General features: G+C 47.6%; 1 protein-coding gene across 2 annotated transcripts in view; it reads left to right on the top strand.

Annotated features, from left to right (window-relative positions):
- The window catches only part of LOC103824243 (gamma-aminobutyric acid receptor subunit alpha-3), a 78,186-nt gene that overhangs the window by 43,696 nt on the left and 9,427 nt on the right, over positions 1-25,063 (top strand). For both annotated transcript variants that reach the window (XM_050974498.1, XM_030228876.2), the window contains exons 5-9: positions 419-639; positions 10,562-10,644; positions 14,024-14,167; positions 16,116-16,268; positions 19,259-19,470. In XM_050974498.1, the coding sequence (XP_050830455.1) occupies positions 419-639; positions 10,562-10,644; positions 14,024-14,167; positions 16,116-16,268; positions 19,259-19,470 (813 nt within the window). The remainder of the gene's footprint in view (positions 1-418; positions 640-10,561; positions 10,645-14,023; positions 14,168-16,115; positions 16,269-19,258; positions 19,471-25,063) is intronic.

Genomic DNA, 25,063 nt, shown 5'->3' with positions numbered 1-25,063 from the left:
CTTTTTTTTTTTTTTTTTTATGAGCAGAGATATAATTACCAGCATCCTGGCCAGACTCCATCTCCAGGATCTTTATTTTTGCCTTCTAAAATACCTGTGTAGCTGCATAAAATGGCCTTTCTCCCCTGAAACTTCTGCATAGAGGTGGTGGTGCAGCAGGGCCACCCCAGCTCTGGCCACTATAGGGGCTGTGCTGCAGCCTCTCTGCAGTGCTCAGAAACACTGACATGCACATTTTGACATCCTAGGTAAGTCATTACCCAAAATGTGCTGAATCCCATCTGCCCTGCACTGCTATTAACCCCTTCTGCTCATTGCACCACACTTTGTGTCACCCAAGGTGTGCCAAAACCCAGTTTGCTGCTGCCTCTTGAGCTGAGTAAAACACAACTTATTTTTCTCTCCTCTCTCCCCAAAGGAATACACCATTGATGTCTTTTTCCGGCAGTCCTGGAGAGATGAGAGGCTGAAGTTTGATGGTCCCATGAAAATCCTTCCCCTGAACAACCTGCTGGCCAGTAAGATCTGGACTCCTGACACCTTCTTCCACAACGGGAAGAAATCTGTTGCCCACAACATGACCACCCCCAACAAGCTGCTGCGCCTGGTGGACAACGGCACCCTCCTGTACACCATGAGGTGAGTCTGCCTCTGCTTCCAGGGAATCCAGGTCCTTCTGCACATGCAGGGACCTCTGGGTGCCTCACAGCAGGGTTTATGCACTGACTCTTGTTAGTAGATTTGAGTCCTACCTGTGGGGGTACCAATTGTGGGTTTCCCTGGGTCTGGACTGAAGGCACTTGAGAGGGTTCATGTTGGGACTCAGGTGTTTATTATTTCTTATCAGTAAATCAGTCTCACTGCTGTGAGTTCTGCAGCAAGGCACAAAATGCCCAACAATCTCTTGTTCCAAGGGCTTTTAAGACTGAACTATCCAATTAAGAGCTGACACCTGGATTATTTTCCCTTTTAACCCAAGAACTGATCCCACAGAGCCCACAATGGGACTTTTCTGCCCAATTACAAAATGCCACCCAAACCCATGGAGAAGGAGGAAGAAGAAGGATGAAGAAGAAACCCAGGACCACACCCTGTGCCCTCCACCTTGCTTCCATCCACAACACACTAAAAATCCCAAAACCTCAATTTCTCACCCAGTGACACACCCACACTGCTCTCTGTAATCTATTTCACACTTTTGTGGGTTCCAGTCTGTCTTGAGGTCTGGGAAACTTTCTCCATGGATGAGGGTCAGAGTCAGTGCTGCCCTGGGGGTCAGGGCATCCCAGAGAAGACAGAGAAATATTCCCTGTGCCCTGGGTTTCCACACCTGCCCTGCTGCTTTCCATGCTCTCCTTGTTTCCTACCTATGGACGGTCACTGATCCTCAGCTTGGACATTTTTACAGGTAGATTTTCCCTCATCATTCACATTGATTTTTTTGCTTTTATGTGCTGAGGTAGATGTGTTGGGATCTATAGTTTGTGAGGTTGATGTGCCACCTGGCTTAATTTTCTTCCTGACCTGTGATGGGGTATGAATCAGGTATCCAATGTTGGTATGGGAACATTAGGCTGGGAGAATTTGCTATTCCCCAGCAGCTTGAGAAGAGATCTAAATTTGTTCAGCATGTTAGAGCAGAACCATTTCACACATCTAATGAGACCAAGCTTGCTTGTGACAACAATGGGGTTGTTTTTTCCCACTTCGTGGAATAAAAAAAATCCAAATCTATGTGATCGATGCACATCATTAGGGAAAAAACCCAACAAACAGCTAATTAAAACCTGTGATTTGGAGAAGCCAGGGTTGCAGGAGCCATAGGTTGTAAATGAAATTACAAGCTGCTGATAAATGCACAAAAAAGGTATTGAGTTGTTTTTGGCAAGGTGGAAATCTTTGTTTTAAAAAATTATTTTCTCTGTCTCCATCTCCAAGCCAATCCTAACTAATAACAGGCTTCACTGGGGATTCTGTGTGCTGAGATGCTGCACTTTCACCTCTGTTTATGAGGACCAGGCAGAATTTCATCTCTTCATAGTTAAACTGGCTGTGAATCTACACGGTGTCAGCAAGTTTTACAGCCCACATTGATAAACAATGCCTTGCTTTTGTGCAGCAGTTCTCAAATATGAGCTAATCCTGCCAGTGCCCTGGGGGTTTAGGTCTCCACACATCAGTGATCTCACATTAAGGCAGATGGGGTAAATGAAGGGAAAAGCCCAACTTGACTTAAGGGCTCTGTTTTGCTCCCAGCTCTCTGACCTGCAAGTAGACAACTCGCACTCCCCACACTTTGGATCATTGTCTGATTGTAAAGTACTACAGGAGCTGCTGGCATAAGACAGCCAAAAAAAAAAAAGAGACTAAATTTCAGAGCTTTTAAATCATTTCACTACTTCTTTATTCAGCAAACAGCCATTAGCTTCAGCAAGTTTTGTGTGACTAAAACAGTATTGGATTTATTTTTTCATTCAGGGCTGGGCAGGTGCCAGGATGGCAGCAGCATCATGAGACTCTTGGGAATGAGCTTCTGGAAGAAAAGAGAGCCTTGGGATTTTTTAAAATAAACTCAAACCATCCTTCAGTTTAGCTGTCTTCTGAAGAATTGGGGAATGTAGGATCTCCTCTTACAGGTGCTCCTGTCCCCCTTAAATACCTCCCCCTAAGGCTTTGTCAGAGGTGAGGAGCCCACTCAGAGGCTGAGGGTTGGATATGAGACCCTTTGTCATGTCTTTTATTGCACAGAGCCAGGAGCTCTTGTGCACAGAGATCTTTTCTTCCCCCAGTGAGTGAAGCCCAGGGGAGGCTTGGGCAGCACATCCTGGAGCTGCTCATGTGGTTAGAGCTGCCCAGATGACCACAGCATGCAGGACTCCTCTGGCATGGCAGATAAACACAACCAGGATGGGATGTCTGTCCTGGAGCATCTGATGATTCCCCTTCTCCCTCTTGGTGCTGCTCAGGACCACCAGGGTCTCTTTTGAGGGGGGTGTCAGAAAGGAAGATGCAAGGGCACAGACTGCAGGGCCAGGACCAAGCCTCAGGCTCAGCCACCAAAATCTGTCAGGCTTTGCCACTCCAAGGCACTCCCACCTCAATTCCCCTGTCAAACAGTGATGGTGGCATCACTCTCCCTTGTTAACTGCTTTGAAACCTCTCCCAGGGAAGGGCTGGAGGGAGTCTCTTGTTTTCTGTCCCAGTGATGCCTTTGCTGTCCTCCCCCAGGGCCAGGAATGTGCATGGCTGTCCTTATAGGAAGGAGCAGGACCTTGAAGCCAAACTCACTCAGCTGGCATCCAGCAAAGTGCAAAAAACACCAAAGGGGTGCCCTGCTCACTAGGGAGAGAGTTTGAGCTTCCACCAGATTTCCAGTGCCTGGCAGCACTGCCCAGGTGATCCCTTGTTTGGATCAACCTGGCCCTGCAGTTTGACTCCTGAGAACGTCCTGCTCCTTTCTCCTGTACCAGGCAATATCCTTGAGGGATCAGCTCTGCTGATGTGCAATTAGAGGCACGTCTCCTGCTATTTATCCTGCTGGGAAAGCCAACTTCTCTTAGTCAAGGCTTACAGTTATAGATGAACTTGCTCTGGTGGAACAGCAAGTCTGACACATGCATCCAGCAAAATTACACCTGTGTGACAATATTTATAGCTCCTGGAGAGAGCCTCTTTATCACTGACCAGAGCTCCCAGGAGCTGCACAGCAGCTGTAGCCGAGCATGCAGAGATTTCCTTCAGTCATGGCACATTCTCCTCGTGGATCAGTGCAATGTCACAGGGCACAGCCCTGACCACTGACAGGCCTTGGCACCTGGGCCACAAAACAACCTTTGTGACCTCTGCACTGAGCTGCATTGCTCTGCTCCCCAGGATTACTGATCCCTCTGTACCTTCCCGGTTCCTCTGGCTGCCTCAGAGAGCACAGGGAGTGCAGTTTTATTATGTAGCCCTGCCTCTGCAGTCTCTTCTTGCAGAGCTCCTGCATGGTCCAAGTAGTTCACAAAAGCCCAGCTCTGGTCTCTAAACTCGGGTGTCAGACCTGAGTGCAACAACCTGGGAATTGTGCATGGATTTATGTAAGGAGGAGGCAAAAGCAGCCATCTCTGGGTATACTCTCTGGCTCAGACTGTGTGGGGCACACAGATAATGCTCTGGTTCTCCCCAGACTTGAAGCACAGAAAAACAGTGAAAGTTTAATGCTGTGCTGATGGGATTCAGCTTTGTGAATCAAGGCTTTAAAAAGCTCTTCTGCTCTTAACAGGGCCTGTCAGAATGGCCTGTTGAGGCTTTGTGGTTATTGTCAGAGTGGTTCCCAGACAATATGTGCTCAAGTTATGCACTTGGAGGATGTTTTCTTTACCTGTCAGGCTGACACATTCCCTGCATGCCCAAAGGCACTGCCTCAAGAGCCTGTGCTGCTGAAGACAACGTGCAGTCCTTGGAGGGAGGCTCTGTGATCCCTCAGGTGAGGCAGAGCAGGAGGGAAAGCTGAGCCCAGCACACATGCAGACCTACAGGGGCTGTGGAATCCCAGAGCAGGTTCTCTACCTGGTGTGCCATGCCCTGGGCTTTGGGCTTCCCAGGCTGCCTTTTGAAATCACAGAGCTTTGCAGTGTCTCTGCCTCAGCAAAGGCTTTTTGGGGTGTCTACTGGCTGGGGGTTTTTTAGCCCCAGGCAGGCTGTGATGGCTCCAGGCTTTGCTGCACCCTCCCCACGATGGAGGTGCAGCCTCTCTGCAGGAGCAGCAGCTGGGACAGCCCAGCCTCAGCTCTCCTGGGCTGTAGGGGCTGGCAGCTGTTTGTCTGTTCCCACACCAGGGCTGAACCCAGGAAACATCACAGATGGATCCAAGCAAAGCAGAGCTTGGCTGGCTGATAAAAACATAAGCAGGCAACAAGATGAGATTTGTTCCAACTTTCCCCTGCCAGAGCAGATCCAAAGACAAAAATGATCTGTTTTCCAGGCTTGGCTTTGTGCAGATAGGCTTTTTTAAGGAAACTGTCCCAGGAGGGAGAAATCTTCAGAGAACACCTTATCTCACTGCATTTCTGCCATCATGGGCTGAAATCTCCAGGGGCTGGGGGAGGATGGAAAGTGAAATCAGTGCTTCCAGATCCAGCACGAGGATCCTAGGAGCAATTTGGCTTTCAAGCTCAAACCCCTCAATTAAACCTAACCTAGATTCTCCCACAGCCTAAACCGTAAACACTGCTCGGTCTGACTGTGGTTATTAATGAACCTCCTGGAGAAGAAATCAGGACAAAACTCCAGCAGTATCCCTGGCATAAACAAAGCCAGCCCTGCCATGCAGGGTGCTGTCATGTTTTTGTAGCACTCACACACCGAGGGATTATTACATTTGCGTCCCAGAAATTGGGCTGAGATCCTGGCTCATGCTGCAGCTGCACGCAGGTAACGACAGGGGCTCTAATGACACATCAAAGGCTTTGCTAAGCTCCTGGTAACCATGAGAACGCAGCTGAAGAGGTTTGTTATCCCCTCAGCCCTGGCAGAGGGATGTTTAGCCTGATTCACGCTTCTTGCCATTGTGTTGGCGCAGTTCAAAGGACTTCCCGTGATTTTAAAAGAGGAAAAGAGCACAGGTTCTGTCCTGGATGTTCCACTTTAGGTGCCATTGTGCCAGCAAAGTGAAGAGAAAATGTCAGAACCCAGGAAATTCCTCTGGACTCTGCCAAGGGGCTCAGAGACCTTGGCACAGAGCCCAAGACCCCTGTGCCTTTGATTTAGCCCTTGGAAAAAACAATTACCAACCTTATATGAAGAGTTACAAGTCAAGAGAGTTTAAGTAGAATAACAGTTAGTTTGTCACAGGGTGAAAAATAGATTTTTGGGGGTTTTAGAATGGGGGTTCAGGAGGCAAGATGGAGGAATCTGGGCATGTCCTGCCTTTCTCCTTCTTCTTCTTGTTCTTCTTGGCCTCCATCTTCTGCTGTGATGGTGGCACTTTTGGATTGGTTTAAGGTAGAAGCTCACTGTCTAACACAGGTGATGGGTATTGGGAAGTTATGGTAAATAATGCACATGTAGTTTTTAGTATAAAAAGATAACTCTGCCCTGAGGGGGTCAGAGTGCCTCTGTCTGACCTGCTGGACAGACCTCGGCAGGCCAGAGAAAGAATGTTAGAGACAAGAAACAATAAACAACCTTGAGAACAAGACCAGAAGAGTTCTGGTTCCTTCTTCAACTGCCAGGCTGGGAAAAGAGACTTTCTAACTCATCTTGGGGTCACTGTGAGCAGCAGAAGTCCCGAGAAGAAAACATGAGGAATTTGGGGTTTGGCTTCAAGACAGTTCTGCATAAGTTGCTGCAGGTGCCTGGGACTGAAGAGCCAAAGGCTCTGACTGCTGGCTGATGATTTCTGGAAGCTTGGCTATTTTTTAGGTGCTCTTTAGGCTTTCTAAGGACTTTCCAGGGCTGCTGGATGTGAATAGCCCATCAGAGCAATGAAGCAAAACACAGCGGCTCTCTGGCCATCAGCTGCCTTGCACAGGATAAGGGGCAGAGATGAGAATTTCTGCAATAAACCCTTTGATCCAAATGCTGCAGAGGCTGTGGTAATTGTCTGGGAAGGGACAGACATTCCTTGTGGTTTGACATTTCATGTGTTACCTGTGAACCTGCTGACCTGGCTGGCTGAAGCTGCTGAACCAGACTCATCTCGCTGGAATGATGCAACTTTTTTCCTTTTTTTTTTTATTTAATTTTGGGAGACTTAAAAACTCCTTCAGTTGTAGGTGGAGGAGTGGCAGATTAGGTTGCTTTTCCAGTATTTTGTTGATGGATTTCTTGTTTTATTGCTTGCTGGCTCAGCTAATAAAACAGTCTTTAGATTTAAATTGCAGCTGCTGCATTCCCACACATCGAGGGAGTCATCCAGCATCCATATAAAATTGTCTCCTTCCCTTGACAGCACTTGGTCTTGTTGGCCATGTCCTGGAGAAGGCAGGATTTGGCCAAGACCAGTCTCTGCTGCTGTCCTGGTCCCTTCTGAGGCTCTTTCAGGCTGCTCTAAATAGCACAAACCCACCAGACCCACAATCTGCAGTCCTTGGGGTCATTCAACCTTATTCAGAGGGGCTGATGATCACAGCCAACATTAGCAGACAGGACAGTGGAAGGAAAAGATTTCCCTGGGTTTTTTGGGGTGGGTTCAGGATGCATCAGAAGGAGGGCACTGGTCAGAGAAGAGGTCCTTTGAAAAAGCCAACTTTGGGAACTCCCAGCTAAGAGCCTTTTGAAATAATGAAGGAAGGAGTGAAGCAGATGAAAAAACAGGGAGGTAAAAAGGAAAATTCTGGTGTGGGCTGCTGAGGGAGGCTGGGGAAATGTCTCAACATTTCCCTGACACAAGTGACAGTGACAAAATGAGAAGCAAAAAGTCCATTGCAGTTGGAAAAGACCCAGAAAGAATCCAAGACTGAGATCTGTGAGAATATGCCTGACAAGCTTGCCAGCCAAGAGCTCCCCAAGTGGGTTTTGAGCTGGCTGAAGAGAACATCACAAAAGAAACAGAACAGGAAGAGCAAGGCAGTCAAGTCCTCACCAAGCTGCCAGGTTTTTACACCTGTGCTTCTTTAAATCCATATTGGAAAAGAGAGGCATCAGAGCAAATGAGCAATTTGTTCATGGTGGCCTTTGAGTGTCCAGGAGAAAATAATTACAACACTGTGCTTGTAGGCTTGTGAAAATCCCTGTCAGTCTTCAGTGAGCCTTGACTGAAGTCTAAAGGTCAGGTCTTCCTCTCTTTCATGTAAAACAGGTGCATTCAGTGCAGTGTGAAGAACAGATCACCAAGTCAGACAGAGTGATTTGTCTCCAGAAGTTGCTTTGGGCACACAGTGGTTCTTGCCTTGGCTGAGAAAGCCAGGCTGGAGCCTGCTGTGAAGCAAGCAGGACAGGCAGCATCCCCTCCATCCCCTCTTTGCCAGGTTCTCACAGGACACAGGGTTTCCATGGGCAGGGGTTCAGGCAGGACTGGCACACCCACTGCAGGCCAGGCCCTTGGTCTCTGAATTGCCAGATGTTCCCAAAGACTGGGGGAGCTGGGGGCTAATGCCCTGCTCTGAGTGCTGCAGGGCCTCCAGGGAGTTTGGGCCACCCAGCTCTGACCCACCAAAGTTATGGCAACTCTCCTGCTCTGCTTCTTGATTTAACTCCTCTGCTCTCTCTCTCGTGGGGTTGCCAGCTTTCCTGAACACTCTGGGAGCTGCAGGTGAGGCTGGATGTGGCTCTGAAATCCCAGGGTTCCTTTCCTCATCAGGCAGAGCAGAACTCACAGGTGATAGGGTGTGGCATTCACATTCTCTGAAAAAATTCCTTTGCTCCTGGGAAGCTGAGAGGCCTCAGTAAAAAGGAAAACAACTTTTGTCTCATTTGCTTCTCCTGTGTTTTGCTCCTTTGGAAGGTGTTTGGAGATTGTTCCATTGCATTCTGCTCTGAGTGTTTTGACTCTTTGGCCAATCAGGGCCAGGCTGTGTCAGGAATCTGGAGAGAGTCACGAGTTTTCATTATTATCTTTTTAGCCTTCTGTAAGGATCCTTTCTGTATTCTTTAGTACAGTATAGTATTCTTTAATGCAATACAGTGTAATAAAGTAATAAATTAGCCTTCTGAGAACATGGAGTCAGATGCATAATTCTCTCCCTTTGTGAGGGCACCCTGCAAATACAGTAGTGGGGAGGCTGCAGTGCAGCAGCTGGGCAGGGTTTGCTGCCTTGTCCCTGTGTGTGGTTGTCCCCTCTCACAGCAGCAGCTGCCACATGCAGCCACTGTCACTGCAGCTGTGCCACCCCTGCCACCTCACAGCCACTCTGCTTTGTTTCCTCCACAGGGGTTTTTACAGCAATCTGTGAAGGGTGTGGTTTTGTCCACTGAATTAAAAAAAAACCTCCTCTTTTTAAAAAATTTTTAAAATAGAAGAATTTAAGGTTTGTCTGCTTAAAAGAAATAACCTTTATTTTTATTTTATTTCCTTTTGAAAAAAGAAAATTATTCTTTGCTTTTAGCAAACAAAACCCAAAGCCTTTATTTTTTCAGGGATTATTTTGCATTTGACTAAGCCTCAGTATTTTCTGTGAAGAATAACTTAGCTGAACATTTTTATAGCCAAAGGAAAACATCTCAATAGAAACTTCTCAACCTGAGATTTGCACAAGCCACCTTCAGTCTGTGCAGTTGCCCTTTCCATCCACATGTTGCTCCTGCCATGGTTTGTTTGCTGTTTTGCTGAGCCATCAGAAGTGATTCCTATTTTTTTTCCCCTACAAATGGTTCCTTCAGAGAAGATTGTTTTAGACATCTCCTGGGAAGCTGTCTCTCCTGGCTCCCCCTCCCTGGCTGCACTCTTTGCAGTACTCCAGGAAGGAACACCAGCTCCCTTTTTAGAGCCCTTTATCATGGACCCTTTTATACCTGGCCCCATATTCTGCAGCTTCTTATGCTTTTTTATGGCTGTGCCTCCCTCACAAAGCTGCTTCCTGACGAGGTATCCTGCTGAGATTTGGGGGATTTGGAAAGCACAGGTTGTCCTGCACACCCCCAGGCTGTTCCAGTTCCTCACCTGCCTGCAGCATCCTCCACAGTGGAGGGACGAGCCAGGGGAGGTGGTATGAGGTGTCCCACATGGACAGGGGGTGTTGTGCCCTGGTGGCTCCATGGATCTGGACTTTGAACCATCTGTCAGACCTCAGCTCCTTCCAGAGCACCAGGCCTGTTCCCTGGGAGCCCCTGGAGCCCTCCCCTCTGCCTGCCAGCATGGTCCATGAGGTGTCCCCTGGCCCCAGGAGGGAGGGATTTTTGGGGTCCCCCATCATGGGGAGGAAAGATGAATCTGACTCCATGTTCTTAGAAGGCTGATATATTATTATATTATATTATATTATATTATATTATATTATATATATTATATTATATATATTATATTATATTATATTATATTATATTATATTATATTATACTAAAACTATACTAAAGAATAGAGAAAGGATACTTACAGAAGGCTTAACAAGAATGATAGTGAAAAACTCGTGACGCTTCTCAGAGTCTGACACAGCTGATGGTGATTGGCCATTAAGTTAAACAATTCACATGAAACCAATCAAACAATCACTTGTTGGATAAACAATCTCCAACCACATTCCAAAGCAGCAAAACACAGGAGAAGCAAATGAGATAATATTGTTTTCCTTTTTCTCTGAGGCTTCTCATCTTCCCAGGAGAAGAATCCTGGGCAAGGGGATGTTTCAGAAAACATGATGGTGACTCAGGAGCTCTGCTCACAGCCCATAAGCACCCAGGACTCCTGGGCTCTGGCACATTTCCTCCTTGCACTCTGTGGGTGAAGATGAACTTGGTCAACAGGGTTGAGTTCACACCATGGAAAAGCTGCCAGATGTGTGTCCTTCTGTCCTCTCCTCAGCTGGGGGCCTTCTGCCCGGAGGCTGGTGAGCACCTGGAGCCTTTGCCAGTGCTGCTGGCTGCAGGAGGCTGTGCAGAAGGGCCAGCCTGTCCTGAGCAGCCCCTGTGCTTTGTCCTGCAGGCTGACCATCCACGCCGAGTGCCCCATGCACCTGGAGGACTTCCCCATGGACGTGCACGCCTGCCCCCTGAAATTTGGGAGCTGTAAGTACCCCCAGCACCTCTGCAAGGAGGGGCTGCAGGGCTGGAGAGCAGTCCTTGGTGTGGCTGGTGTCACACAGGGTTTTAGTAACAGTAATATTCATTTTTGCTGATGGTGATGTGACCAAATTGTTTTTTCTGGTGTCTCATACATGCAATTCATCACTGAGCAAGTCTGTGCTCAGTTCAGGCTTACAGGGTGGGTTAGACACCCTTGGGTTTGCTGTAAATCTATTTAGAAAGTAGCCAGGTGGGAATCAGTCCCTTCTCCCAGGTAAAAAGGGACAGGATGAAAGCAAATGACCTCAAGTTGTGCCAAGAGATGTTTAGTTTGGATATTACAAAAAATTTCTTCACTGTAAGGGGGGTCAAGCATTGAACCAGGCAGCTCAGGGATGTGGTGGAGTCACCATCCCTTAAAGTGTTCAAAAAATGTGTATTTTGGGCACCTGGGGTCATGGTTTTGGCAGTGCTGGACTTAATAATCTTAGAGGTCTTTTCTAACATTAATGATTCTATGGTTATAAATCTGAGTTGTGCTTTTCCTTCATCACAAGGGGATGCTGGGAAGACAGATTTGGGACAGCAGCGGTGTCCCATCCTGCCAGCCTGAACACCTGGTTCCTCTGGCTCCATGCTCCTGTGGAGCTCACAAGCCCCCTGCCCCTCTTCATCCTGCCAAGCAGGCTGCTCTCAGGTGGGAGGCTTGGAAACCCTGGGAATCTCAGCCCCAGCAGCCAAGGGTCCTGGTTTAGGGAAGATTTGCAGGCTGCTGGTGAGTTGAAAGCTGCTCCCAGACTTACAGCTGCTCAGCTGCTTGGGCACCCCATAGAATCCCTTTATCTCTCCCATAAGCAAGTTAAATTTCATTTGGTTTTGTTCCTAAAGTGAGTGGGAGCCAAACCCCAAGACCCTGGTTCACCATGATATCAAAATAAACATCCCAGTCTGGCTCTGATTGGGCTCTTTCCCAGGTCCAATGAACTGAGCACCCCTTTTAGTTTGTATTTGTGTCAGATGAGAGAGTTTCCCACCTCCAGCTGAGGAATGAGCCCACACCAGTAACCCCTAGAGAATCCCCAGCCTTCCCAAAGTGACACTTCCTTCCTGTAGCCATTTGGGAGCTAACTGAGGACAAAGTTGAAAAGTTTGATTGGCAGGAGAGGAAATCATATTTATCATGTGCATCTGCTCTTCTGCCTCATGACAAAGTGTACCCATGAAAGTGGATTATTCAGAACTACTGAAATAAAGCTATTTCTTAGGCAGCACCTAATTAAATGTAGAACTCATTGCCACAAGACATCACTAAGGCCTTAGAGAAGGATGAATTATTAATGTTAATTGACCTTGGATATCAAATCTCATACCTCAGGCCTAAACTCTGGGATTATTACAAGACTTGCAGGAAGGCAGATTACTGCACATCTAATTGCTTATAATGTTTCTTGGTGAGGAAAAGAGATTAATGTGTGTGTTTCTGCTGGAACAACCTCTGGGCTTATTTTTTTTACTGATTTGACCTCTGAATGATGAGAGTTTTGAGACAAGGAGCTCAGAAAGCTGCCCCTGGTTAACATTAATGTGACTTTTTCTAAAGCACTCACAGTGCATCAGAGCTCACCTCTCCTGTGCTGGAGTGGGATTAAACCAGTGTTTTCACTAAAAAGCCATTGATAGCTGGAAGCTGCTCATTTTCAAGAAGCCTAAAGTGGGTCAGATTTGCAATTAGAAGGACAATGCCAGTGCCAGACCCTGCCCAAAGGAGGCTGAGTTTGCCTCACAGACCCTTTTCTGCTGATCCCCACCAGTGATCAGCAGTGCCCTGCTGTCCCTGGGCCACCAGGGCAGCCCCCTGAGGGGGCAAGGCAGGGAATTTGCAGGAGAATTAAGGGCATCAGCCAGCAGCCATTCAGCTGCCCACCTGCAGCATCCCTTGGGCCAGGTGCAGTGAAGGGATGGCTCTGCTCATCCCCTGCTCCCTGAAGATAAATGTGCACAGCAGAGAGCTGTTCCTAAGCCATCACTGGTACAGCAGCTATCTGAGACTAGGGGAGCAGGAGATGCTGCTGAATTTACCAGCTCCCCTAAATGTCCACGAGCTGTCCCTGTTTGGATTGGATTTTGCATTGCAAATGAGGCATTGAGCTGAACCAAAGCAGCTGCCTGGCATTAAATGTGTTCCAAACATCCACACCATGCCTGTGTGACATCAGAGACCCTTCTGTCCCAGACAACCAGACTGCTAGGAGGTACTTTTCCCCATAATGCCCAAAATTCCTGTCCATACCAACTATATATACATATAGTATATATATGGACTTGGTATGGACAGGAATTTTGGGCATTATGGGGAGAAATAGCTCCTAGCAGTCTGGAGAGAATCAATTTTTGGATAACCATAGGACTGGAAAAGCCAAGAGCACTCTTGGCAGGAGGGCTTGGTCACAAACACAGGGAAAAGGCTGCAGACAGGTAGAGATATTATAAAAAAAGGCCTCATAAAATATGGTTTAGGCCCTGCTACTCTAGCTAAGCTAGCAGTAGATTGTAAGTTCACAGAAGGAAAAATCATAAGAATGAAGGCAGTCAACACAACAACCTGTTCTAGTAAGAAAAATAAGTTTGCACCTGCATAACCAATAAATCTGTCCCATGAGAATCAGTGAAGAAAATATGTAAACACCCCAAGAATAGAGAGATCTGATGGAAAGGTAAAATGCCAGTTATTAACCAATGAACTGAGTGGCAAGAGAACTACTAGCCAGTTAGGGTTGAATACAAGGTCTGCAAAGACTAGAAATGAGTTCTGTGAATAAAGAAGGGGCTTTTCCTGCATGAAGAAATTGAGTCCTGGCTGCTCGTTAATGCAACAGGAAAAAGCATTTAGGTGTGAGAGAACACCAACTCCAAATCTCAGAGTCTTGGAGAGAGCTGCCTTTGAGTGAAGGTAAAAACTTCAAACTTTTTAACCTAAAATTTAGCCCCATCTGCATTCATCCTTTGCTGCCAGCTGCTGCCAGCAGGACTTTCCCTGTCCCTGGCATGGCAGGGCTGTGCTGTCCTGCTGCCCCAGCATCCTGCTGGCCTGGATGTTGTTCCCTGTTGGAGGCAGCCCTTGCAGAGTCAGCACGTCACAGGGACAGCCTGTCTGTCAGTGACAGAGCTCTGCCCCTCTGCAGCTCCCTTCCAAAAAGCCCAGCTCACTCCTGCTCCTTTGATTTAACAGTTGTTGATCTGCCTTGGTCTCTGGCCATGCTTGGCTGTGCTCAGCCATGTGGCTCTGAGAGATGCACAGCAAAATTCATTTGGCTACAGGCTAATTTTGGTATATTTGAGGTCAGGCAGAAGCACAGACCTCCTTGTTCTCCCTCCTCTGCAGATGCCTACACAAAGACAGAGGTGATCTACACCTGGACCCTGGGGAAGGATAAATCTGTGGAAGTAGCCAAGGGTGGATCTCGCCTGAACCAGTATGACCTGCTGGGCCACGTGGTTGGCACGGAGATGGTTCGATCCAGCACAGGTATTTGTGGGACCACCATGGGCTCAGCTCCTCCTGCCATGAGATGGGCTTGGAATGCCACGATTTGGGATCATTATAGAGGCAGTCCAGGAGCACAGCACTTCCTGAGGCAGGAGGACACGGTTGGTGACATCTTCAGCAGTCACCAAGGGGCATGAGGAGGTTGTTTTTGCAGTGGTTTCCACTGAAAGAGTCTTATTGCCCACAGTCTTTAGGAGAACTGATCTCAAGCATCTAAAAATGATCTGCTGTGTGGAAAATTTGCCCCACGTTGTCCAGCTGGTTTGTGCTGCTGAGGATTCATTTGTCTTGGATTCCTTTCCAGCCCCTCAGGAAAGCACTGCAGGCAGGGGAGGCGAAGGCAACATAATGTTCAGTGTGGTTTTCACTGCATCTGCTTGCACAAATATTATCATAACTAATAGAAGATTATCCCAAACAAATGTTTCATCTGATTAATGACCAATATTAATCATCTTTCTCTCCCATCTGCTGCTCCTCCCTTCCCCTCTGAATCCAGGTACTGATAGCTTCTGTTACCTCATGTGTGTCTCTCATAATTCTTCTTTTTTTCCTTTTTATTTTTTCCCTCTGTATGCACCAGTAGTTCTCTCATTTGAGGATATTTCCTCTCTGGTGCACTTGATTTTAATAGTGTCTGTCTGTAACAACTCATTTCACCTCCCTTGGGGAAATGTGGGGAGCCCAGGGAACTAAATGTCATAATATCTGGCCCATCTCTCTACTTAAGTTGTAGTAAAATGTACAGATGAATAACCTGGAGTGGTGAGAAAGCTGCTAAAGGCTCCTGTGTGTAAAGATTTAGCAGAGCCACGCTCACAAAGTAAAGGCACAGCAATCCAAGAAAATACCCAAAGCTTTGGGGGGAGGAAGAGGATGTTGAGGGAAAAGAGGGACAGCTTCCTCTTCAGTTCACAGGTGGGACATGTAACAACAGAACTTGCCTGGATTTTTGAGATGGTTACAGTGAGGGAAGGTGGGATATTTTCAGGATTGTCAGAGAAAATAAAACCCCATGTCCTGCAATCCTATTAAAGCACTGTTAGTGTGTCTCCAGGCTTAGGGGATCTTACCCACAGCATGGCTCCCTGGGATGGGAGCAGCGTCAGGAGAGACCCCCAGGGCCCCTTGTGCCTGGGGCAAAGCAGTGAAAGATTTTATTGCCCACTTGTTGACACTAGCTCACCTTTGTCCCACACCTATTTTGTAGCTAACTGTAGAAGACTCAGAGAAGTGTTTTGAAAGCCCAGAAGTGATGTGAGAGCCCCCAGGGCTGTGCTGGGGCACACACCTGGCACATGTGTGCCTGCTGCACCCCTGCCCCTGATGAGGCCCCATCTTGAGTGCTGTGTCCAGCTTTGGAAGGATGTTGAGATGTTTGAGCACATCCAGAGGAGGCAACAAGGCTGGTGAGGGGCTTGGAACACAAGCCCTGTGAGGAAGGTTTGAAGGAGCTGGGGGTGTTTAGCCTGGAGAAGAGGAGGCTCAGAGGTGCCCTTATTGCTCTCTGCACCTCCTGTAGGGAGGCTGTAGCCAGGTGGGGTCGGTCTCTCCCACCAGGCAGCACTGACAGAAGCAGAGGACACAGTCTCCAGCTATGTCAGGGAAGGTACAGGTTGGATATTAGGAAGAAATTTTTCACCAAAAGAATAATAAAGTTCTGTAATGCTCTTTCCAGGGAGGTGGGATCACCATCTCTGGATGTGTTTAAAAAAGCCTGGCCATGGCACTTGGTGCTATGGTCTGGTTGAGGTGTTAGGGCATGGGTTGGACTGGATGATCTTAGAGGTCTCTTCCAGGCTCATTATTCTGGGATTCTGCACCCCTCCTTCCCACCAAAATCCCACTGAAAAACTGGGTGTTTGTCCAGGGTGGATCTCTGGAGTGGCTGGGCTGGCCCAGCATCCCTCCCTGGCTGTCTCTGCAGGGGAATACGTCGTCATGACCACGCACTTCCACCTCAAGAGGAAGATTGGGTACTTTGTGATCCAGACCTACCTGCCCTGCATCATGACTGTCATCCTGTCCCAGGTCTCCTTCTGGCTCAACAGGGAGTCTGTCCCTGCCCGCACGGTTTTTGGTGAGTCTGGGAGCACAGGGCTTCCCCTCAGCATGGGGTGTTGGGGAAGATGAAACAGGAAAGTCTTATAAATACAATTGCCTGGCAAAAGATTTTGAGAATATGGAAACTATAAGCAAGATTGAAATGAAAGCAGCTTTGAGATACCTCAGTTACTGAACACCTGGAAAACAATGGTGTGGCCAGCTGAAGGTAATGCCCTTTGATGAAACAACACCCTCTGCTTGCAGACAGCTCCAAGGGGCAGAGCAGACCCTGCTAGCTTGGCAGAAGGGCCCAAAGAGGAGGTTTTGGGGTTTAAAATGTAACACATATGGTAATGTAATGATTCTTATAGGCTGGATGTAAATGCTGTAGGATTTGTATCTTGTACTAGATTGGTTAGTGAGAATTAGAATATTCAACAGAGAAGATTTATGGTATTGGAACGGGAACCTTGCTCTTTCTCATCCTCTTTACCACGCTCTTGCCTTCTTTCTCTTTACCCCTCTCTTTACCCCCCTCTCACCCTCTTTGGGGCTGCTCTGAGCTGTGGCTGGCAGCTCCCAGCAGGGCCCTGCACCCAGGCCCTTGGCAATAACCCACCAGTTCAAAGAGCTGGTTCAGAGATCTCTGTCTCTGTCCATCCTGACCATCCTACCCCTGCCACTCCTACAATGGGGAGAAAGGGAAATAGGAAGAGGAATGCACTGAGCATCAGGGCTGCTCTGTGACAGGCCCTGACCAGCATTTCCAAGCTGCTGGCCATTCCCCAGCACAGCTTTCAGTGCCTTCCCAGTGAGCCTGTTCCCCCCCAAATCACTGCAAAAATACTCCTGGCCATGGCTCTGCTACAAGCCCAGCCATAAATATTAACAGTAATCAAGGTATTGATCATCTAATTATGTGCATTTGGCTGTGTCTGCTTATCTGTGCTGGCTCTGGAGCAGAGCAGAGGATAGGGACACGGGGAGGCATTAAAGCCCTACCTTTGAAATTGCTAATGTGCCCCTGGTCACAGCTCCACATAACAAGTTCCTGGGCTGAGGCAGCATAACTGCATGGTGAATATAGTGTTATTATTTCCTTCAGCTGCTTTCAGATCCTCTCACCCAAGCAAAGTGCCAGGCTGGCACTGCACATATATTAATAGCTTTTACAAGCATTTAATAACAGAATTGCTTTGTGATTTCCTGTCAAGACCTTTAGTTCAGGTTCTACACAGGCACACTCCCAGAGCAGGTGTGATGCTGCAGGACTGTATATCCTGGATGTAACACTGCCCAGCAGATTCCATTTAACAGAGAGGATATTGGACAAAAGTCCCCAAGCAGAGAGGGGATATATGGTATCAAATGTGATACCATATCCCTCCTGTGTTACCCTGAGAATTGCAGTGAATAAGTTTCCTCAAGCAGCAGCTCAGATCGAGCAGGCAAGAGCTGACTGAAAAATTAAAACCTACCTGTGTGACAAATGTCTTTGCTCCCAAATTGCCTCGCTTTCCTATTAAGAAAATAATGAGAACTCAAATTGTTTATTCTTTTTTTTTCCTGCCCCTCAGAAAGTATTGTCAACAATATTGAATTGAAACTCTTAAATTACCAGGAGTATGGCTTAAGGGAACAGAAAATTAGTCAATATTTTTATAATGTTTTTAATGCATTTTTAATTGAAAAGCACATTATTGGGGAAATGGATGGTAATGGTTGTTTGCTTTAATGAAAAAAGCTTTAAAAGACATTTTGCAACAGATCATTTGTTTAAGATAAATCATTATGACATTTATTCTGGCAGCTTGGGCTGCTGACAGCAGGACCCAGGATCCCAGGTGTCCATCCATGCAGGTCACAAGACAGTATTTCTAAAACCCTGAGAGCTGTGTTGGATGAGCGGCCAGTTTCCGATCCTCCATGAGGTTCACAACTCTCTAGCTGTTCTTTACACTGTTATTTTATTATTTTTATTTTGTTGCAAAAGCAACTAGAGGCTTCTCCATGACACATTCTACATGAGCTGGGTGTAGCATCCTGCACCTCTCCCTGCCAGAAGGTGAGGAATGCAGTGCAGTGCCTCCCTGTGAGCCAGGACTCTTATGGAGAGCAGAGGTCTAGTCACTGCAGTTTGGGGAAGGTTATGAAGGCTGTCTTCATCCTAATGAAGATGTTTGCCACTGATTATACTCAAAACTGAAACAGAATAATTCCCTGAGCCACCTGAAGTTGGCCCTGATTCGAGCAGGGGTTGGACAAGCTGTGCCCAGAGCAGCTGTGGCTGTCCCATCCCTGGAAGTGTGCAGGACCAGGCTGGAGGGGACTTTGAGCCACCTGGGATAGTGAAAAGTGTCCCTGCTTGTGGCAGGGGTGGAACCAGGTGCTCTCTAAGGTCATTTCCAGCCCAGGCTATTGTAAATCAAAGGCGACTCCGACTAAAGGGAGAGAGAATGAAGCATCTGACTCCATCAGCAGAGGGCTAATTAATTACTTTATTATACTATACCACGTAGATTGTATCTAAACTGAATCTGCCATGCACTCACTCTTGCTTACACCTGCCCAGCACTGTACTCATCTCTGATTCTCTCTGTCCTGTAACAGTCTCACACGCACTCACTTCTTGGCCCTGATAGGCCAAGGGAACAAAACATCCTCACTTTGGGTAAACAATCTCCACATTGCATTCTACTTTAGCACAACACAGGCGCAGCAAGCGAGATAAGAGTTGTGTTTTCCTTCTTCTCTGCTTGTCTCACACCTTCTCTCTGTTCAGAGGGCATGTGAATACCACACTGTGCTATCCTGTGATTTTTAGGGTCTTTGAACCTGGCCTCCTGCTCAGTTATTCTCTGAGTTGCACTAAGGACTAGTTCTGGGCAATCCTCCCCTAACTACAGCAGGAGGCAGGAGCTGGCTCCTACCTTCCTGTGAAGGGAGCGGCTGCAGTTTTGGGAGAAACAGGTCCCAGATCTCACTCCAGTGATCTCATCCCTGTGCCCTGCTGTGCCCCCCCAGGTGTCACCACGGTGCTCACCATGACCACACTAAGCATCAGCGCCAGAAACTCCTTGCCCAAGGTGGCGTACGCGACGGCCATGGACTGGTTCATAGCCGTCTGTTACGCCTTCGTGTTTTCTGCGCTGATCGAGTTCGCCACCGTCAACTACTTCACCAAGCGCAGCTGGGCCTGGGATGGCAAGAAGGTGCTGGAGGCCCAGGAGATGAAGGTCAGCCAGGGCTGGGGGAGGGGGTGGGGAAGAAGCGCTGCCCGAGGGAGCCGTGCCAGGCACAGCAGTGGGTAACGTGCAGCCCCACAGCACTCGGGGGCTGGATGGTACTCACTGCCTGCCCAGCCCAGCTCCTGACTGCAGCGGTTCTTGAGGGCTGGGAGGAATGGCCGGGGCTGGTCAGGGTGCTGAGCTGGAGGGGAACACCCAGGCATGGCTGCTGGCTCTTCCCTCTGTCCTCTGTATGGCTGTTTGCCAGGGGAACATCCGTGCTTTGGGTTTGCTCTGCTGGTGGTCGTGTGTCGCCTTCCTTTCCTTTCCAACCCCATCCCAAACCTCAACCCAACCCTCCCAAACCAATGAACCAACCCAACCCAGCCCTCCACCCCCGTTCCTTGTTGCTAGCATGCCAAAAAACCCAAACATGCTGCAGGACATCCACTGAGCCCTGTTTCCTGGCCAGCTCTAACACTGGTGCCATTGCCCACAGCTGCCAGCAGCTGCTGCTCTGTGAGCTGGGCACAGAGGGTGGGTGGGAAGCCAGCAATCCCAAATGCCAACTGGCAGCAGATTAATGCCTGGCATCACCCACATTTCCCCCCACCCCCCTGACTTGGGATCAGCCTCTCTGGCAGCTTCATCCTGACAGGCTCTGCTGCCCCTGCTCGTGCCCCCCTCCCTCTGAACTGATTTAATCTTGGCTGTGCAGAGAAATCGCTTACTGTAGCATGCTGCTCCTTGTTTATATTTATTGAATCAATTTGAAAATCAGCTTTGTCCTTGTTCTTGGTTCTGGAGCCTTTATATTTTTCTCCTTTGCATTTTAATGTGTTGTTGGAAATTGTTGTGGGGCTGTATGTTAAACACCTGACAGAACTGCAGCAACTTCTGGGAAGACAGCAGCCAGTCGTCTCTCTGCTGTGGAGGTCAAAGAAGGTGAACAGAGCCATCAGTGGGTGTTGGATGCCTCTCTCTTGTCTTTCTTGGACTCGGTCTATCTGTTTGCTTTTGCAGCTGTGGTCTGAGCAACAGACTCATGGCAGAAAGCGTCCAGAGGGGGTCAGGGGATGGCCTTCCACTTCCACCACAAACAGTGATGCCAACCTGGCCTCTAGAGATGAGAGAAGCCTTTCCTGAGTGATTGGCACGAGTGAAGAGGCAGGACAGGTCCTCAAAGCCGTGGTGTCCCTTTCAGGGACGGGCAAATCAGCACAGAGTCAGGATTCACACAGCCTTGGGCAATTATGTGAACTGGGTAGAAAAAGCAGTCAAGGCTCAAAAGCTGCAGTTTATCTTAGAAGCAGCATGTTCCTCAATTTATTCACTGACCCAGCACCACAAGACTAACAGTGCTGAAACAATAGGCTAAGAGCACGCAGAATGTTCCTGCACATGATAATCAAACAGGAGAACAAAGCAGGACCAGGAATGTTTCAGAGGGGGAGTTCTCCGTGCCGTTGCTGCAATTGGTATCAGCCTGGAGAATCAGGAAGGGCTCCAAATTTGAGGATGCTTTTTCAAGCTATCTCTGATCTTTACTGAAGAAGCAAACTCACTCCCAGTTTCTGCAGCTCAGGAGAGCTCCCTGAAGTGATGGGCTTTCAGGGAGCTTAGGAATACGATGTGTCAACATGTTTGCTTTTCATCTTTATTCCAATGAGTATTTCCAAGCAGTGAATCTGCTACGCAATGGAGGTGCCTCATTGGCTCAGTTTCAGCCTTTAATTAGCTCCTCTTGAAACAATTGACAAGCCAGGTGGTTGAAACCACAAAAGGAAGAAGAGGCAGAAGAGTAACTACTGGCATTTTAAAGTGTTTGTATCAAGGAGTAAAACTGCCAGTGAGAAGCCCAGGCTGAGCCCTGGTCTCTGGAGATCCTTCTCCCCAGACAAAAGCAATGTTCTTTATTGGTGTGATGGCAAGGATCCTCACTCCAGGTTTGATTGTGTGAGCATGAAAAAAAATCACTGTAGGCAGCAGCAATGCTTCCCGTCCCACTTGGACACAACCAGTACTGTGGAAAAGCTGCTGGTTGCTGACAGACACCCTCCATGTGTATATTCGGTTTTTTCTCCCCCTCAGCCAAACCACTGGTTTAGATGGGAAAACCTGGGGTGTTTTCAGGTAGAATCTAAAATGCTGGGCTGATCTTGGTGACTTGCTGGTCTCTGTATCATAAAATCATGCTAGTGTTCTGGCTGTAGCCACAGCTGGTTCTAGCTGAGAGCTACTCTGCACATTCTCTGCAGCTCTCCAATGAAAAGCAGCAGATATCACCATGGATGTTACTAAAAACTCCCTTTAGCCTGCACTCTGATAAGGTTTGACCAATGTTTCTTGGACCCAAAGATTTTTCAAGCCTTTCCATCAGTAATTGCTAATTGTAGATGAGAAGTTTATTTTCTTTTTGTCTGGTAGAGTGGCTGTAACCAGCCTAGAGCTGCAGATCAAATTGAAGAGAGGGATTTGGGTCCAAATACTTTTTAGGAATGGAAAGGTGACTTTTAAAAACAAAACATCATCAGGAGGAAGGTGTGAGATGAGTGAGAGGTGTGAGATGAGTGAGAGGCCAAAGAGATTGAAAGGTGAGTGAGTTCAGTAGCCAGCAAAACTCCCGACCTCCATCATCCTCAAAAGACCTTGTAAAAAGGATCCACTTCAGGACAGAAGAGCTGTGCCTGGGCAGAGAGACCCATCCACCATCCCAGCCACAAGCATGGCCACCTCAAGGTGATTTCTGCAGCGGCCGTGACAGTGAGGATCAAGAAGAGAGAACAAGCAATGGTGACTTTGCTGCTGGGAAACTGCGAGGATGACATTTACCAGCGAGTTTAGCACAGAAAGTGTGGTCTGTTCCTCAGGATGGAAGAAGCTTTGGATTCCTGGAAGACACTTAAACCCACTTCTGCCTGCAATGCCATGTCTGTGCATAAAAGCTGATCTAGCTCTGTATCTGTGCCTGAATGGCACTACCCTGAAATTCGGGGTCAGGAAGCAACAAAACCAATACAAGTATCTGCAGTCAGATACATAAAAACAGAACATGCTTTGGATAGAGCAATAATCCTGGATCTCTATTTTTGTCATAAGACAATAGTTCTTCAGTGCATGGTGAGGTTAGGTCTGGCATTTTAATGTACTTTTTCCTAAGAAAAACATGCATGAGGTGCCTTTTCTACTGGCTGGGTAAAGCCTGACTTTTTGTGCAACCCACTCCATTCTCAACTTCACCCTTTGATCCAGCTCCCCTGGGAATAATTTTTCTTTTTCCTTTGTTTCTTTCCATTTGTGGCATCTTTGTTCCAATCCTAGAGGAACAAGAACCTTGACAGGCCACCATTTTCAACCAGGTTGAAGTCTTCAGGGCTCAGGATGGTTCAGATCCTTCTCCTTTTTGTCTGCCTCACTATGGTCAATGTTTTTGCTGGGATTTCCCCTGCTGGTCATGCTCTGCAGCCCATGTGTCCTTTGTTCTTGGCACTAGCAATCTCCATGATTTCCATGAGGATCCCAGAGGTCTTTTCCAACCTAATGGATTCTGTGATAGCCCTGCCAGTGATTTATGTCCTCAGCACCTTCAGCACAGTCCATGAATCATTCTTCAGCAGCATTTCCCCCTCTTTTCTCTCATCACTGTGTGATGTGTTGGGCTGATCATTTAATCCATCCAACCTCTTTGTCAGGTGATCCAGGGAGTGTAAGATCACTGGGACCAGTCCCATATAATCTGAATTGCCAAGTCTCTGGCAGGCTGCAGGAGGAACTTTGGCTTGGTGTGGGGAAGGAGTGATATCTTTGCTGCAACAGCAACAGCAGCTGCTGGGCTTTGAGTTATGGGATCCAGCTATGCCAGAGACTGGAGCTGCTTGGGAGTCATTAAAGTGACTTTTCTCTAGAATGACAAGTGGCAAATACTTGGATTTCCTGAGTTCTGCAGATACTGGTGACTTTCAGAGTTGCCTGTCAGAGTCATGGCGCTTCCAATCCAAATTTTCTCCTGCCAAGGAGCAGGTACAGAGAAATAAATCTCAAGCAAACCAGAGACAGAAGCAGTAGTTCCCATAATTTAGGTGTTCTGTTGTTAGTTCCTCAGCAGAGAGGCTCGAAGACAAGAATGTTTAGCAAAAACCACTGTTATTTTCCAGTGTGTGTGTTGTTGAACAACTTGTCAGACTGCTGCACTATCTAGGGAACAGATTTATCTCTACACCACCTTCTACAGCTTTTCCCTCAGGAGACCAGCACAAGGACATCTTCGTGCAGCAATTCAGTCTTCCTGGGCCTCAGTGGGGCCATAAGTGCAGGAAGTGCTTTGCAAAACAGAGGTTTTAAATAGGACAAGTTTTCAAAGCAAATGTGGGGGTTCCTCCTGTTTATCCACTCTCTTCCTTCTGCTTCAGGAGGATGTGGAATTCCTCACAGATGAAGGTGCAGGGTGAAGGCTGGGAGCTACTTAGCAGTTGACAGCAACAAGCACATTTTGCTTTGTTTGAGTGTCAAAACCTTGCCTGAAAAACTCATTTATAGAGCCCAGCAACCAGGATGAACCATTTCTCTGACATCTCATGGGCAGAACACATGGAGAGCACATGCATGCCTTGGGCTAGGCAGTGTGGGTGTTCTGGGTGCTCCCAGCTCTGAGCAGGATGAGGACTCCATGGGCAGCTGGGAAAAGGCCCTGGCTGAAGGTTCCCAAGCCTGAACATCCTGGTCTGAGGCCCAGGGGATCCCAAATTAATCCTTGGGGTCTCTGGATCACACTATTGGGAGCAGCAGCTCGCTGTCACCACCCGCAGCACCCAGGTTTGCCTGGCTTTACTCCATTTCAGCTGTTTTCATATGGGTCCACTTTCCAAACTCTGGGGCAGGAAAACTGTCCAGGTTGAAAATGTCATGTCACTGGTATTCATCTTATTCCTCTAATGAATTACATGGCTGATTAATACTAAGATAATCACAGTGCACTGCCAATCACGTTCTGTGAACAACATTCTGTTTTTCATTTCATTACTGATTTTTAATTATTTTATTGCCTCCTGTAGCTGTGTTAATAAGTAATCATACTTAAGCATATTTAAGTGTTCTAATAGGTGAAGGATCTTTAGCCCTTTACTTGCTTTTTTGTCAATTCTTTAGCAGGAAAAGTTCATCTGCTGTGCAGAGGGAACACCTTAACGTGGCTCTAATGACTGCAGAATCAGACCCAGTTAATTGTTAAAGACCATCAAATACTGTGAATATGGCCAAACAGTGGTTTAGTCTGGTCTGGAGCCTGAAGACATCTACACCTCCTCCTAAAAAGTTAATTTCTGTAATTGCTGACATTATTACAAGGCTGCCTGGCTGTGGTGTTATTGGTGAGGGGTTTAAAGATTGCACAGAAGTCTGCTTGTAGTGTCCCTCTGAAAATCCCTGTGGAAAATTCATTTCCTAAGGTAACCAGGAATATCTGTGGTGACTGTAGACACATTTAAAATGGAATGCAGCACTGAAAGCCAAAGCCCTCTCTCCTCCTGAAGTGATTCCCTCATAGGAACATGCATGACCATGCTCAGCAGCCCTGGGAAATGCCTGGATGAGCCTCACCTTGTGT

Source organism: Serinus canaria, chromosome 4A (genome assembly GCF_022539315.1).
Source record: "Serinus canaria isolate serCan28SL12 chromosome 4A, serCan2020, whole genome shotgun sequence".
NCBI lineage: Eukaryota > Metazoa > Chordata > Aves > Passeriformes > Fringillidae > Serinus > Serinus canaria.
This window is presented reverse-complemented; position numbering and strand designations above follow the sequence as displayed.